This window comes from Oncorhynchus tshawytscha, linkage group LG07, assembly GCF_018296145.1.
Source record: "Oncorhynchus tshawytscha isolate Ot180627B linkage group LG07, Otsh_v2.0, whole genome shotgun sequence".
NCBI lineage: Eukaryota > Metazoa > Chordata > Actinopteri > Salmoniformes > Salmonidae > Oncorhynchus > Oncorhynchus tshawytscha.
Window position 1 is genome coordinate 75,376,035 of NC_056435.1, and position 13,478 is coordinate 75,389,512.

General features: G+C 47.8%; 1 protein-coding gene and 1 pseudogene across 1 annotated transcript; one reads left to right on the plus strand and one right to left on the minus strand.

Annotated features, from left to right (window-relative positions):
- Positions 1–205: 205 nt before the first annotated feature.
- pdcd2l (programmed cell death 2-like) lies at positions 206–1,578 on the minus strand. Its single transcript, XM_024409836.2, has one exon. The coding sequence runs from the start codon at positions 1,483–1,485 to the stop codon at positions 319–321; it is 1,167 nt and encodes a 388-aa protein (XP_024265604.1). The 5' UTR covers positions 1,486–1,578; the 3' UTR covers positions 206–318.
- Positions 1,579–2,849: 1,271 nt separating this feature from the next.
- On the plus strand, positions 2,850–4,652 carry LOC121846744 (annotated as a pseudogene).
- The last annotated feature ends 8,826 nt before the right edge of the window (positions 4,653–13,478 follow it).

Here is a 13,478-nt window from a genome sequence, read left to right on the forward strand (position 1 = left end):
AGTGGTAATATTTTTATTTGTCAAACAGCAGTCAAGCATTAATCATCATATCACCAGAATAAGACCCCCGATATTTATTGGAAAAGAGCATCAAGCTCATCACCTTGTGCTTTCGCCCCCAGTGATGTTCATCATAACTTATTTCATCTGTAGCCTAATAAATGTTTACTTCGTTGGGATTATACCAAGTTTACTTCGTTATTTGCATATAAAAGGTATTTCTAGCATATTTAATTTTACACAAAAACATCCCACCATGTCTTAACAAAAATATGATCACTTCACTCGCATAAAAACTGTGGATGAAAACCGAGTGAGTTATTTGAAGAGTTTCTGGTCTGGATCTGCCTGTAGATAGATGAACTCTTCCACAGGTGAGGTTGAGCCTGACGACCAACAGCTGTTTCTACAAGTAAACACCATCACAGTGCCAAACTCCAGCCCCGTATTCATCTCTACATCCCCCATCTCTACCGCCGACCTTGACCCAGTGTCTGTCCTCTGCAGCAGGCTGACCAGAGCAGGCATCAGTTGTAACTCAAACACCCTGATTCCTCCACAGTGACAGCAGCCAGGTTTAATCCAAGGAAGGTCCGAGGGAGTGTCAGACAAGAAGAGAGGAGACCCGTGCCAGCTGTACCGCAACACCTGCTCCGGACACACAGAGATCCTCTTCATGAAGCGGGAGAACACCGCGTCTCCATGTCTGGGGTTGTCCTTCTCGTACCTCTCCTCCCCTCCTCCCCCCTCAGTGCTCCCGATCATCCCTACTCCCTCTCTCTGCTCGTACTCCCTCAGCAGAGTCTCAGCGTGCTCCAGGTCTGACTGACCACCCAGGTCCGTCTCATCCACCACACTGATGTAGAAAGGTCTGTAGGTAGGGATGTTACCTATTACCTCCCCTTCCTCCTCCACCACCTTTTCTCCTCCTTCCAGACTGAGTCCCTGAAGCTTGCCGCTCACATCCAGCTCAAAGGAGGTCCCGGTGAGTAAGAGGATCTCAGGATCCTCTCCCCCCATATGAGCTTGGTTCTGGGCCTTGTCCCATCCATCTCCCCCCTCCTGCTTGTCCTCTTCCTCGCCCCAGTCATCAGTCCCATCACACCAGTATGTGGTTGTCATGGGAACCTCTTTAACTAGGGCGTGGCCTGGAGGTTGGACCACATGGTTGGTTCTGACCTCTGATTCCAGACACTGAGAACGCAGAACCCTCCAGCTCTCCAGTTGTCCGCTGCACTGTGGTCCGGGGCAGGCGAACACATTCAGGGTGCGGTGGTAGGGAGACGCCGCTAGGGGGCAGTACACCTGCACCACATGGGCCATGACCACGCTGCATAGACCACAGCGTGGACGTTGATATGATATCACTGGAAGCTTGTCCGGTTGGTCGCCAATTTTGTTCGTCAAGTAAGACATCGGATATCGCTTTGAATCGATTTCCCCATCACACAGTCCGATGAGAACTGCCGCGTCAACTGCAGCCATACTATTCTACTATTGTTTTGTTGTTAGAACTGGACTTGAAGCCCTTCGCCATGTTGAAACTCGTCAACAAGTCCCGTGACGTAATGACGCACAGACATGAGGCACAACGCAAGTGACGTGTCCGCGCATGCGCATGAACGAAGCGCCGTTTTCAACGAGGTATTTTTCAGGATGTGAAGCGATAGTTTAATTTAGTTTGATATTATTTTTGTGTTGTACATAAGAGTACGTTTGGTGCAATCGTTGCTTGCACAATGTTGGGATAGCTAGTGAATTAATTCATTAGTTGAACATAAAGTATTGGATTTTAGTTCCCTAAACTTGGTCGGTGCAAGTTATTTTGCAAACATAAGGTGTTTGTTCACCGTTTGCCTACGATTTGTGTTTGTACGTTAAAGTGATTGTTTTGTTGTAGCTAGCTACTGTACCTTGCTAGTTAATATCTAAGTTTAACAATCTCGCATTGTAGGTTTCATTGGTAAGTTAGCTAGCTTAGAAAACCCATTTCTGGCGTTGTGGATGGTTTAACTAGCTATAGAAGTCGATAATAACAACATTATTGATGGCAACTAATGCTGACCATGTTTTGATCCATTGTAGCCAAGTTGTAATCGTCCCATTGAAGCCTGAGCCGAGATGTTTGGTCCCAAACCGACACTTCAGGACCGCCAGCACCTTTACCAGCTGATCATCAGCCAGCTGTTGAATGAATGTTACACCAACGTGTCTAACAGCCTGATCCCAGAAGTCAAGAGTATTCCCACGCATCATTCATTTGATGTTTTATTTAGGTAACATGATCCTATATAAATGTAAGGTTTGACATTATTGTTATAGTCAAATATTATATCTATCTGCTTCTTGCAGTCTACGAATGATTTGTAATTATTTTCTGCCCCTGACCCTCTGCTCAACAAAAAAATCGGTCTGTGGCTGAATCTAGTTGATGATCATGTCACTGTTTTGGGTCCGTGTCAGGATACCAGCTACATGTCACTGTTTTGGGTCCATGTCAGGATACCAGCTACATGTCACTGTTTAGGGTCCATGTCAGGATACCAGCTACATGTCACTGTTTTGGGTCCATGTCAGGATACCAGCTACATGTCACTGTTTTGGGTCCATGTCAGGATACCAGCTACATGTCACTGTTTTGGGTCCATGTCAGGATACCAGCTACATGTCACTGTTTTGGGTCCATGTCAGGATACCAGCTACATGTCACTGTTTTGGGTCCATGTCAGGATACCAGCTACATGTCACTGTTTTGGGTCCATGTCAAGATACCAGCTACATGTCACTGTTTTGGGTCCATGTCAGGATACCAGCTACATGTCACTGTTTTGGGTCCATGGGTCCAGCTACATGTCACTGTTTTGGGTCCATGTCAGGATACCAGCTACATGTCACTGTTTAGGGTCCATGTCAGGATACCAGCTACATGTCACTGTTTTGGGTCCATGTCAGGATACCAGCTACATGTCACTGTTTAGGGTCCATGTCAGGATACCAGCTACATGTCACTGTTTTGGGTCCATGTCAGGATACCAGCTACATGTCACTGTTTTGGGTCCATGTCAGGATACCAGCTACATGTCACTGTTTTGGGTCCATGTCAGGATACCAGCTACATGTCACTGTTTTGGGTCCATGTCAGGATACCAGCTACATGTCACTGTTTAGGGTCCATGTCAGGATACCAGCTACATGTCACTGTTTTGGGTCCATGTCAGGATACCAGCTACATGTCACTGTTTAGGGTCCATGTCAGGATACCAGCTACATGTCACTGTTTAGGGTCCATGTCAGGATACCAGCTACATGTCACTGTTTTGGGTCCATGTCAAGATACCAGCTACATGTCACTGTTTTGGGTCCATGTCAGGATACCAGCTACATGTCACTGTTTTGGGTCCATGTCAGGATACCAGCTACATGTCACTGTTTAGGGTCCATGTCAGGATACCAGCTACATGTCACTGTTTTGGGTCCATGTCAGGATACCAGCTACATGTCACTGTTTAGGGTCCATGTCAGGATACCAGCTACATGTCACTGTTTAGGGTCCATGTCAGGATACCAGCTACATGTCACTGTTTTGGGTCCATGTCAGGATACCAGCTACATGTCACTGTTTTGGGTCCATGTCAGGATACCAGCTACATGTCACTGTTTTGGGTCCATGTCAGGATACCAGCTACATGTCACTGTTTTGGGTCCATGTCAGGATACCAGCTACATGTCACTGTTTTGGGTCCATGTCAGGATACCAGCTACATGTCACTGTTTTGGGTCCATGTCAGGATACCAGCTACATGTCACTGTTTTGGGTCCATGTCAGGATACCAGCTACATGTCACTGTTTTGGGTCCATGTCAGGATACCAGCTACATGTCACTGTTTTGGGTCCATGTCAGGATACCAGCTACATGTCACTGTTTTGGGTCCATGTCAGGATACCAGCTACATGTCACTGTTTTGGGTTGTACTATATTGCGTCATTTCATCCATCAATATTGCCTTGCAAATGGCGACAGTGCAGTATGCTAGCAACCTGTCTACAGTGTTGTGCCACAGTGTTTTAATGAACTGTATCGTTCATTCCCATGGAGAACGATGATGGTGCAGTCAGGTGGTCAGACACATCGACCTGGAGTTTCAGCGCCGACGTCCAGAGTCTCCTGAGGCGCCTTGAGTACGATACTCGCTGTGTGACATCCCATAAAGGTCCCTGTTGTGTCGCCACATACATCCGAGACGGGCAACCCATCGCTACGAGCTCGGCAGACGCCTCCATCAAATTCTCTGGAGGCAGAACGTATGCTGGCCAAGAGTGCCATGCCCACAGAGGTGAGACGCAAAGGAGGCTAAGTCCCAATTCTTCACTATTCTCCTAAATTGTACACTTGACACTCTCATGGATTAAGAAGTGGGATCGGGATGCATGCTCTCCCCTGCCTAGTGCTCTACATTTGTCCCGGAGCCCGGTGAACAGAACGCTGTGCTGCAGATGTTGTAATATTGTCCCTGTGTGTTCTAGATGATGATGAATGAGACGGCCCAGCAGAATACGGAGAACCCGCCTGTGATCAGAACACTGCAGGACCATGTTTACGAGCTCACGTCTGGCATTCCACCCCACCGAACAGATTCTGGCGTCGGGGTAACGTGACTACATCCTCAAACTGTTTAACTACTCCAAGCACTTTGCCAAGAGGGCCGTCAAACACATACTGGTCTGTAGGGACAGTTAGGGCCTTCAAACACATACTGGTCTGTAGGGACAGTTAGGGCCTTCAAACACATACTGGTCTGTAGGGACAGCCTGGGCCGTCAAACACATACTGGTCTGTAGGGACAGTTAGGGCCTTCAAACACATACTGGTCTGTAGGGACAGTTAGGGCCTTCAAACACATACTGGTCTGTAGGGACAGTTAGGGCCTTCAAACACATACTGGTCAGTAGGGACAGCCTGGGCCGTCAAACACATACAGGTTAAAAGGATTAGACCTACACAGATCTGTGTCATGTCACTAACAGTGATGTGTGTTTCCTCCTCACAGGAAGCAGAGATGCTGCGGTCCATTTCCTTCCACCCGTCAGATACGTTTCTGTAGGTGGGGACGCAGAATCCCATCCTCCGCCTCGATGTGTGTGTCTCTTGATGTGTGTGTCTCTCTCTTGGTGTGTGTCTCTCTCTTGGTGTGTGTCTCTCTCTTGGTGTGCGTCTCTCTCTTGGTGTGTGTGTCTCTCTCTTGGTGTGTGTGTGTCTCTCTCTTTGTGTGTGTCTGTTCATGTGTCTGTCTTGGTGTGTGTGTGTTTCTCTCTTAGTGTGTGTGTGTGTCTCTCTCTCTTGGTGTAAACAGAGATCTGTTTATTATGAGGTGTGGTCCTGTCTACAGAGATCTGTTTATTATGAGGTGTGGTCCTGTCTACAGAGATCTGTTTATTATGAGGTGTGGTCCTGTCTACAGAGATCTGTTTATTATGAGGTGTGGTCCTGTCTATAGAGATCTGTTTATTATGAGGTGTGGTCCTGTCTACAGAGATCTGTTTATTATGAGGTGTGGTCCTGTCTACAGAGATCTGTTTATTATGAGGTGTGGTCCTGTCTATAGAGATCTGTTTATTATGAGGTGTGGTCCTGTCTATAGAGATCTGTTTATTATGAGGTGTGGTCCTGACTACAGAGATCTGTTTATTATGAGGTGTGGTCCTGTCTATAGAGATCTGTTTATTATGAGGTGTGGTCCTGTCTATAGAGATCTGTTTATTATGAGGTGTGGTCCTGTCTACAGAGATCTGTTTATTATGAGGTGTGGTCCTGTCTATAGAGACCTGTTTATTATGAGGTGTGGTCCTGTCTATAGAGATCTGTTTATTATGAGGTGTGGTCCTGTCTACAGAGATCTGTTTATTATTTAGGTGTGGTCCTGTCTACAGAGATCTGTTTATTATGAGGTGTGGTCCTGTCTACAGAGATCTGTTTATTATGAGGTGTGGTCCTGTCTATAGAGATCTGTTTATTATGAGGTGTGGTCCTGTCTACAGAGATCTGTTTATTATGAGGTGTGGTCCTGTCTATAGAGATCTGTTTATTATGAGGTGTGGTCCTGTCTACAGAGATCTGTTTATTATGAGGTGTGGTCCTGTCTATAGAGACCTGTTTATTATGAGGTGTGGTCCTGTCTACAGAGATCTGTTTATTATGAGGTGTGGTCCTGTCTATAGAGACCTGTTTATTATGAGGTGTGGTCCTGTCTACAGAGATCTGTTTATTATGAGGTGTGGTCCTGTCTATAGAGATCTGTTTATTATGAGGTGTGGTCCTGTCTACAGAGATCTGTTTATTATGAGGTGTGGTCCTGTCTATAGAGACCTGTTTATTATGAGGTGTGGTCCTGTCTACAGAGATCTGTTTATTATGAGGTGTGGTCCTGTCTACAGAGACCTGTTTATTATGAGGTGTGGTCCTGTCTATAGAGATCTGTTTATTATGAGGTGTGGTCCTGTCTACAGAGATCTGTTTATTATGAGGTGTGGTCCTGTCTATAGAGACCTGTTTATTATGAGGTGTGGTCCTGTCTACAGAGATCTGTTTATTATGAGGTGTGGTCCTGTCTATAGAGATCTGTTTATTATGAGGTGTGGTCCTGTCTATAGAGACCTGTTTATTATGAGGTGTGGTCCTGTCTACAGAGATCTGTTTATTATGAGGTGTTGTCCTGTCTACAGAGATCTGTTTATTATGAGGTGTGGTCCTGTCTACAGAGATCTGTTTATTATGAGGTGTGGTCCTGTCTACAGAGATCTGTTTATTATGAGGTGTGGTCCTGTCTACAGAGATCTGTTTATTATGAGGTGTGGTCCTGACTATAGAGATCTGTTTATTATGAGGTGTGGTCCTGTCTATAGAGATCTGTTTATTATGAGGTGTGGTCCTGTCTACAGAGATCTGTTTATTATGAGGTGTGGTCCTGTCTACAGAGATCTGTTTATTATGAGGTGTGGTCCTGTCTATAGAGATCTGTTTATTATGAGGTGTGGTCCTGTCTACAGAGATCTGTTTATTATGAGGTGTGGTCCTGTCTACAGAGATCTGTTTATTATGAGGTGTGGTCCTGACTATAGAGATCTGTTTATTATGAGGTGTGGTCCTGACTATAGAGATCTGTTTATTATGAGGTGTGGTCCTGACTATAGAGATCTGTTTATTATGAGGTGTGGTCCTGTCTACAGAGATCTGTTTATTATGAGGTGTGGTCCTGTCTATAGAGATCTGTTTATTATGAGGTGTGGTCCTGTCTACAGAGATCTGTTTATTATGAGGTGTGGTCCTGTCTATAGAGACCTGTTTATTATTTAGGTGTTGTCCTGTCTACAGAGACCTGGCTGATTTTAAATGATATAAATGTTATTTGGAATCTAAATAATGAATGATGATAGTTCTAGTTATTTTATTTTGAAGAAAAAATGATCGACATTCATATTTTTATTTCATCTTTTGATTTAAAAAAAACAACAACTTTGTTGTTGAGTAAGTGTTGTAACTTCTTTTTCACTTTTTTATTTATTTTTTCTCTTTCTGTCTGTCACAGATTTGTATTAAAACCTTGAAGTGATGTTTCCCTGTTTTTGCTAATCATATACACATAAGAATTATACCTGTTTTTGTGAGAAACACTGACCTGGGTCCTGGTCTGTTTCTGGTCTTCTAGTTCAATCAGACATTTGGATTGAAAATGAAACAGACTGGCACCCAGGTTAGAGAAACACCTGCATGAAGATTCACCATGAATTTAATTCCGCTGCTCTATCTAACACTGCGTACACTGAGTATACCAAGTACCTCCCCTTTTGCCCTCAGAAAAGCCTCAAGTCATCGGGGCGTGGACTCTACAAGGGGTCGAAGGCGTTCCACGGGGATGCTGGCCCATGTTGACTCCAATGCTTCCCACAGTTGTGTCAAATTAGCTGGATGTCCTTTGGGTGGTGGACCATTCTTGATACACACGGGAAACTGTTGTGCATGGAAAAACCCAGCAGCGTTAGAGTTCCTAACACCTGGCACCTACTACCATACCCTGTTCAAAGGCACTTAAATATTTTGCAAATTCTCCCTCTTTCACCTGGTCAGCCTCTCAAGGATAGAGCAGGTTGTTCTTCATGTTTTGTCCACTCTGTATGTTCAGTCTAAACTGCCATCCTAGAAGTCGTTTGTGTGACTTCAAATTGAGGGGCGTTGTACACAAACTTATCAGCGATTGGATCGTTTAACAAATCAGAGAATCAATGTTGAAAAAGTCATCATGTAGGTCAGCTCTTACCCAACCCATCGGTTTCTGAGAGCAATGAGAACGGTCAGAATGAGTTTAAATTCTAGAAATCGTTGGGACTCATGGTAGCGAAGAAACGCCACTTGGCTGAAGGGATGTCATAAAGTTGGGCTATGGGTGTTAGGTGGAGAAACAGAGAGAGAGCTAACAGATCTCACTGACGCAGGAGACCACAGCTTTCTCAGTGATTGGCTGTTGCTGTGGTCAGTGGTTTAGGCTGAGCACATAGGAAACTTCACAATAGACCGATGTTTACTGCTAGTCAGTGGTGTTTGCACATTTACACAGGAAAACCTACAGCGTTATTCTGTTCTGACTCATACCACAATATAACCTGACATCAGTGCCAATTTTCTCATGTTAGTCTTGGTGGGAAACACGCCAGCCAAGCCACAACACAGCACTAACCAATACATTAATTGCACTATAACTGACGAGCGATGCCCACAAACTATTAAGGCCTACATAAAGCTGTTCCAACACCTTACCACAAATCATACTTCATTGACAGCATGGCCAATGTTGAATGTTTATCATTTTAAAGTAGGAAAAGAGACCCTTAGTCTTGGGACCACACAGCCACTCCATTGAATCGCAGGCTAATGATTACTTTGCATTGTTTGTAGTTAGCCACTGATTCCTACCAAACCACTCATTGTTGAATTTGCGATTTCCAATTTGTGTAATGTTTATGTCTAATGGAGGACTTGATTCATGATGACTGCTAGCTAAGATTTTGAAAGTATGATGTTGACATGATCAGTCCAATCAAAGCTATTGTACATATAACGTGATTTGACGTCATTTGAAAAGTCTTCAACCCAGTCATATCCCCAACCCAGTTATACCCCCAACCCAGTCATATCCCCAACCCAGTCATATACCCCATATCCCCAACCCAAGAGGTAAAATATATACTGAAAACAATAGTTGTGGAATGAATGTGGTGATTGATGGTATCAAAAGCAGCACTAAGGTCTAGGAGCACGAGGACAGATGCAGAGCCTCAGTCTGATGCCATTAAAAGGTAATTTACCACCTTCACGAGTGCAGTCTCAGTGCTATGATGGAGTCTAAAACCAGACCGAAGCATTTCGTATACATTGTTTGTCTTCAGGAAGGCAGTGGGTTGCTGCGCAACAGCCTTTTCTAAAAATGTTGAGAGGAATGGAAGATTCGATATAGGTTGATATAGGCAGTCATATCCTCCATACCCCAACCCAGTCATATCCCCCATACCCCAACCCAGTCAAATCCCCATACCCCCAACCCAGTCATATCCCCCATACCCCCAACCCAGTCATATCCCCCCATACCCCAACCCAGTCAAATCCCCATACCCCCAACCCAGTCATATCCCCATACCCCAACCCAGTCATATCCCCCATACCCCCAACCCAGTCAAATCCCCCATAACCCCAACCTAGTCATATCCCCCAACCCAGTCATATTCCCCACACCCCCAACCCAGTCATCTACCCCCAACCCAGCCATATCCCCCATACCCCCAACCCAGTCATATCCCCCATACCCCCAACACAGTCATATCCCCATACCCCAACCCAGTCATCTACCCCCAACCCAGTCATATCCCCCATACCCCCAACCCAGTCAAATCCCCATACCCCCAACCTAGTCATATCCCCCAACCCAGTCATATTCCCCACACCCCCAACCCAGTCATATCCCCCAACCCAGTCATATCCCCATACCCCAACCCAGTCATCTACCCCCAACCCAGTCATATCCCCCATACCCCCAACACAGTCATATCACCCATACCCCCAACACAGTCATATCCCACATACCCCAACCCAGTCATATCCCCCCCATACCCCCAACCTAGTCATATCCCCCAACCCAGTCATATTCCCCACACCCCCAACCCAGTCATCTACCCCCAACCCAGCCATATCCCCCATACCCCCAACCCAGTCATATCCCCCATACCCCCAACACAGTCATATCCCCATATCCCAACCCAGTCATCTACCCCCAACCCAGTCATATCCCCCATACCCCCAACCCAGTCATATCCCCCATACCCCAACCCAGTCAAATCCCCCATCATACCCCATATCCCCTGCCCTCCTGAAAACAATAGTTGTGGAATGAATGTGGTGATTGATGGTATCAAAAGCCCCAACCCAGTCAAATCCCCCATACCCCCAACCCAGTCAAATCCCCCATACCCCCAACCTAGTCATATCCCCCATACCCCCAACCCAGTCATATTCCCCACACCCCAACCCAGTCATATCCCCCAACCCAGTCATATCCCCATACCCCAACCCAGTCATCTACCCCCAACCCAGTCATATCCCCCATACCCCCAACACAGTCATATCCCCCATACCCCCAACACAGTCATATCCCCCATACCCCAACCCAGTCATATCCCCCATACCCCCAACCCAGTCATATCCCCCATACCCCAACCCAGTCAAATCCCCATACCCCCAACCCAGTCATATCCCCATACCCCAAACCAGTCACCCCAAACCCCCATACCCCAACCCAGTCAAATCCCCCATACCCCCAACCTAGTCATATCCCCCAACCCAGTCATATTCCCCACACCCCCCCCCAACCCAGTCATATCCCCATACCCCAACCCATCATCTACCCCCAACCCAGTCATATCCCCATACCCCCAACCCAGTCATATCCCCCATACCCCAACCCAGCCATATCCCCCATACCCCCAACCCAGTCAAATCCCCATACCCCCAACCTAGTCATATCCCCCAACCCAGTCATATTCCCCACACCCCAACCCAGTCATATCCCCATACCCCAACCCAGTCATATCCCCCCCCATACCCCCCCCAACACAGTCATATCCCCATACCCCAACCCAGTCATCTACCCCCAAACCAATCATATCCCCCATACCCCCAACCCAGTCATATCCCCCATACCCCAACCCAGTCATATACCCCCAACCCAGTCATATCCCCCAACCCAGTCATATCCCCATACCCCCAACCCAGTCATATACCCCCAACCCAGTCATATCCCCCATACCCCCAACCCAGTCATATCCCCCATACCCCAACCCAGTCATATACCCCCCCAACCCAGTCATATCCCCCAACCCAGTCATATCCCCATACCCCCAACCCAGTCATATACCCCATACCCCAACCCAGTCATATCCCCCCCATACCCCCCAACCAGTCATATCCCCCATACCCCCAACCTAGTCATATCCCCCAACCCAGTCATATCCCCCATACCCCCAACCCAGTCAAATCCCCATACCCCCAACCCAGTCATATCCCCCAACCCAGTCAAATCCCCATACCCCCAACCCAGTCATATCCCCCATACCCCAACCCAGTCATATCCCCCATACCCCCAACCCAGTCAAATCCCCCATACCCCCAACCTAGTCATATCCCCCAACCCAGTCATATTCCCCACACCCCCAACCCAGTCATATCCCCATACCCCAACCCAGTCATCTACCCCCAACCCAGTCATATCCCCCATACCCCCAACACAGTCATATCCCCATACCCCAACCCAGTCATCTACCCCCAAACCAATCATATCCCCCATACCCCCAACCCAGTCATATCCCCCATACCCCAACCCAGTCATATACCCCCAACCCAGTCATATCCCCATACCCCCAACCCAGTCATATACCCCCAACCCAGTCATATCCCCATACCCCCAACCCAGTCATATACCCCCAACCCAGTCATATCCCCCATACCCCCAACCCAGTCATATCCCCCATACCCCCAACCCAGTCATATCCCCCATACCCCCAACCCAGTCATATCCCCCATACCCCCAACCCAGTCAAATCCCCATACCCCCAACCCAGTCATATCCCCCATACCCCAACCCAGTCATATCCCCATACCCCAACCCAGTCATATCCCCCATACCCCCAACCCAGTCAAATCCCCATACCCCCAACCCAGTCATATCCCCCATACCCCAACCCAGTCATATCCCCCATACCCCCAACCTAGTCATATCCCCCAACCCAGTCATATTCCCCACACCCCCAACCCAGTCATATCCCCCAACCCAGTCATATCCCCATACCCCAACCCAGTCATCTACCCCCAACCCAGTCATATCCCCCATACCCCCAACACAGTCATATCCCCATACCCCAACCCAGTCATCTACCCCCAACCCAGTCATATCCCCCATACCCCCAACCCAGTCATATCCCCCATACCCCAACCCAGTCATATACCCCCAACCCAGTCATATCCCCCAACCCAGTCATATCCCCATACCCCCAACCCAGTCATATCCCCCAACCCAGTCATATCCCCATACCCCCAACCCAGTCATATCCCCCAACCCAGTCATATCCCCCATACCCCCAACCCAGTCATATCCCCATACCCCCAACCCAGTCAAATCCCCATACCCCCAACCCAGTCATATCCCCCCATACCCCAACCCAGTCATATCCCCCATACCCCCAACCCAGTCAAATCCCCCATACCCCCAACCTAGTCATATCCCCCAACCCAGTCATATTCTCCACCAACCCCCAACCCAGTCATATCCCCCAACCCAGTCATATCCCCATACCCCAACCCAGTCATCTACCCCCAACCCAGTCATATCCCCCATACCCCCAACACAGTCATATCCCCATACCCCAACCCAGTCATCTACCCCCAACCTAATCATATCCCCCATACCCCCATCCCAGTCATATCCCCCATACCCCAACCCAGTCATATACCCCCAACCCAGTCATATCCCCCAACCCAATCATATCCCCATACCCCCAACCCAGTCATATACCCCCCAACCCAGTCATATCCCCCAACCCAGTCATATCCCCCCATACCCCCAACCCAGTCATATCCTCCATACCCCAACCCAGTCATATCTCCTATACCCCCAACCCAGATATATCCCCCAACCCAGTCATATCCCCCAACCCAGTCATATTCCCCACACCCCCAACCCAGTCATATCCCCATACCCCAACCCAGTCATATCCCCCATACCCCCAACCCAGTCAAATCCCCATACCCCCAACCCAGTCATATCCCCCAACCCAGTCAAATCCCCATACCCCCAACCCAGTCATATCCCCCATACCCCAACCCAGTCATATCCCCCATACCCCCAACCCAGTCAAATCCCCCATACCCCCAACCTAGTCA

Bases quoted from the DNA above. Each gene is read 5' to 3' on its own strand.
- pdcd2l (XM_024409836.2), bottom strand. From the start codon at position 1,485: ATGGCTGCAGTTGACGCGGCAGTTCTCATCGGACTGTGTGATGGGGAA.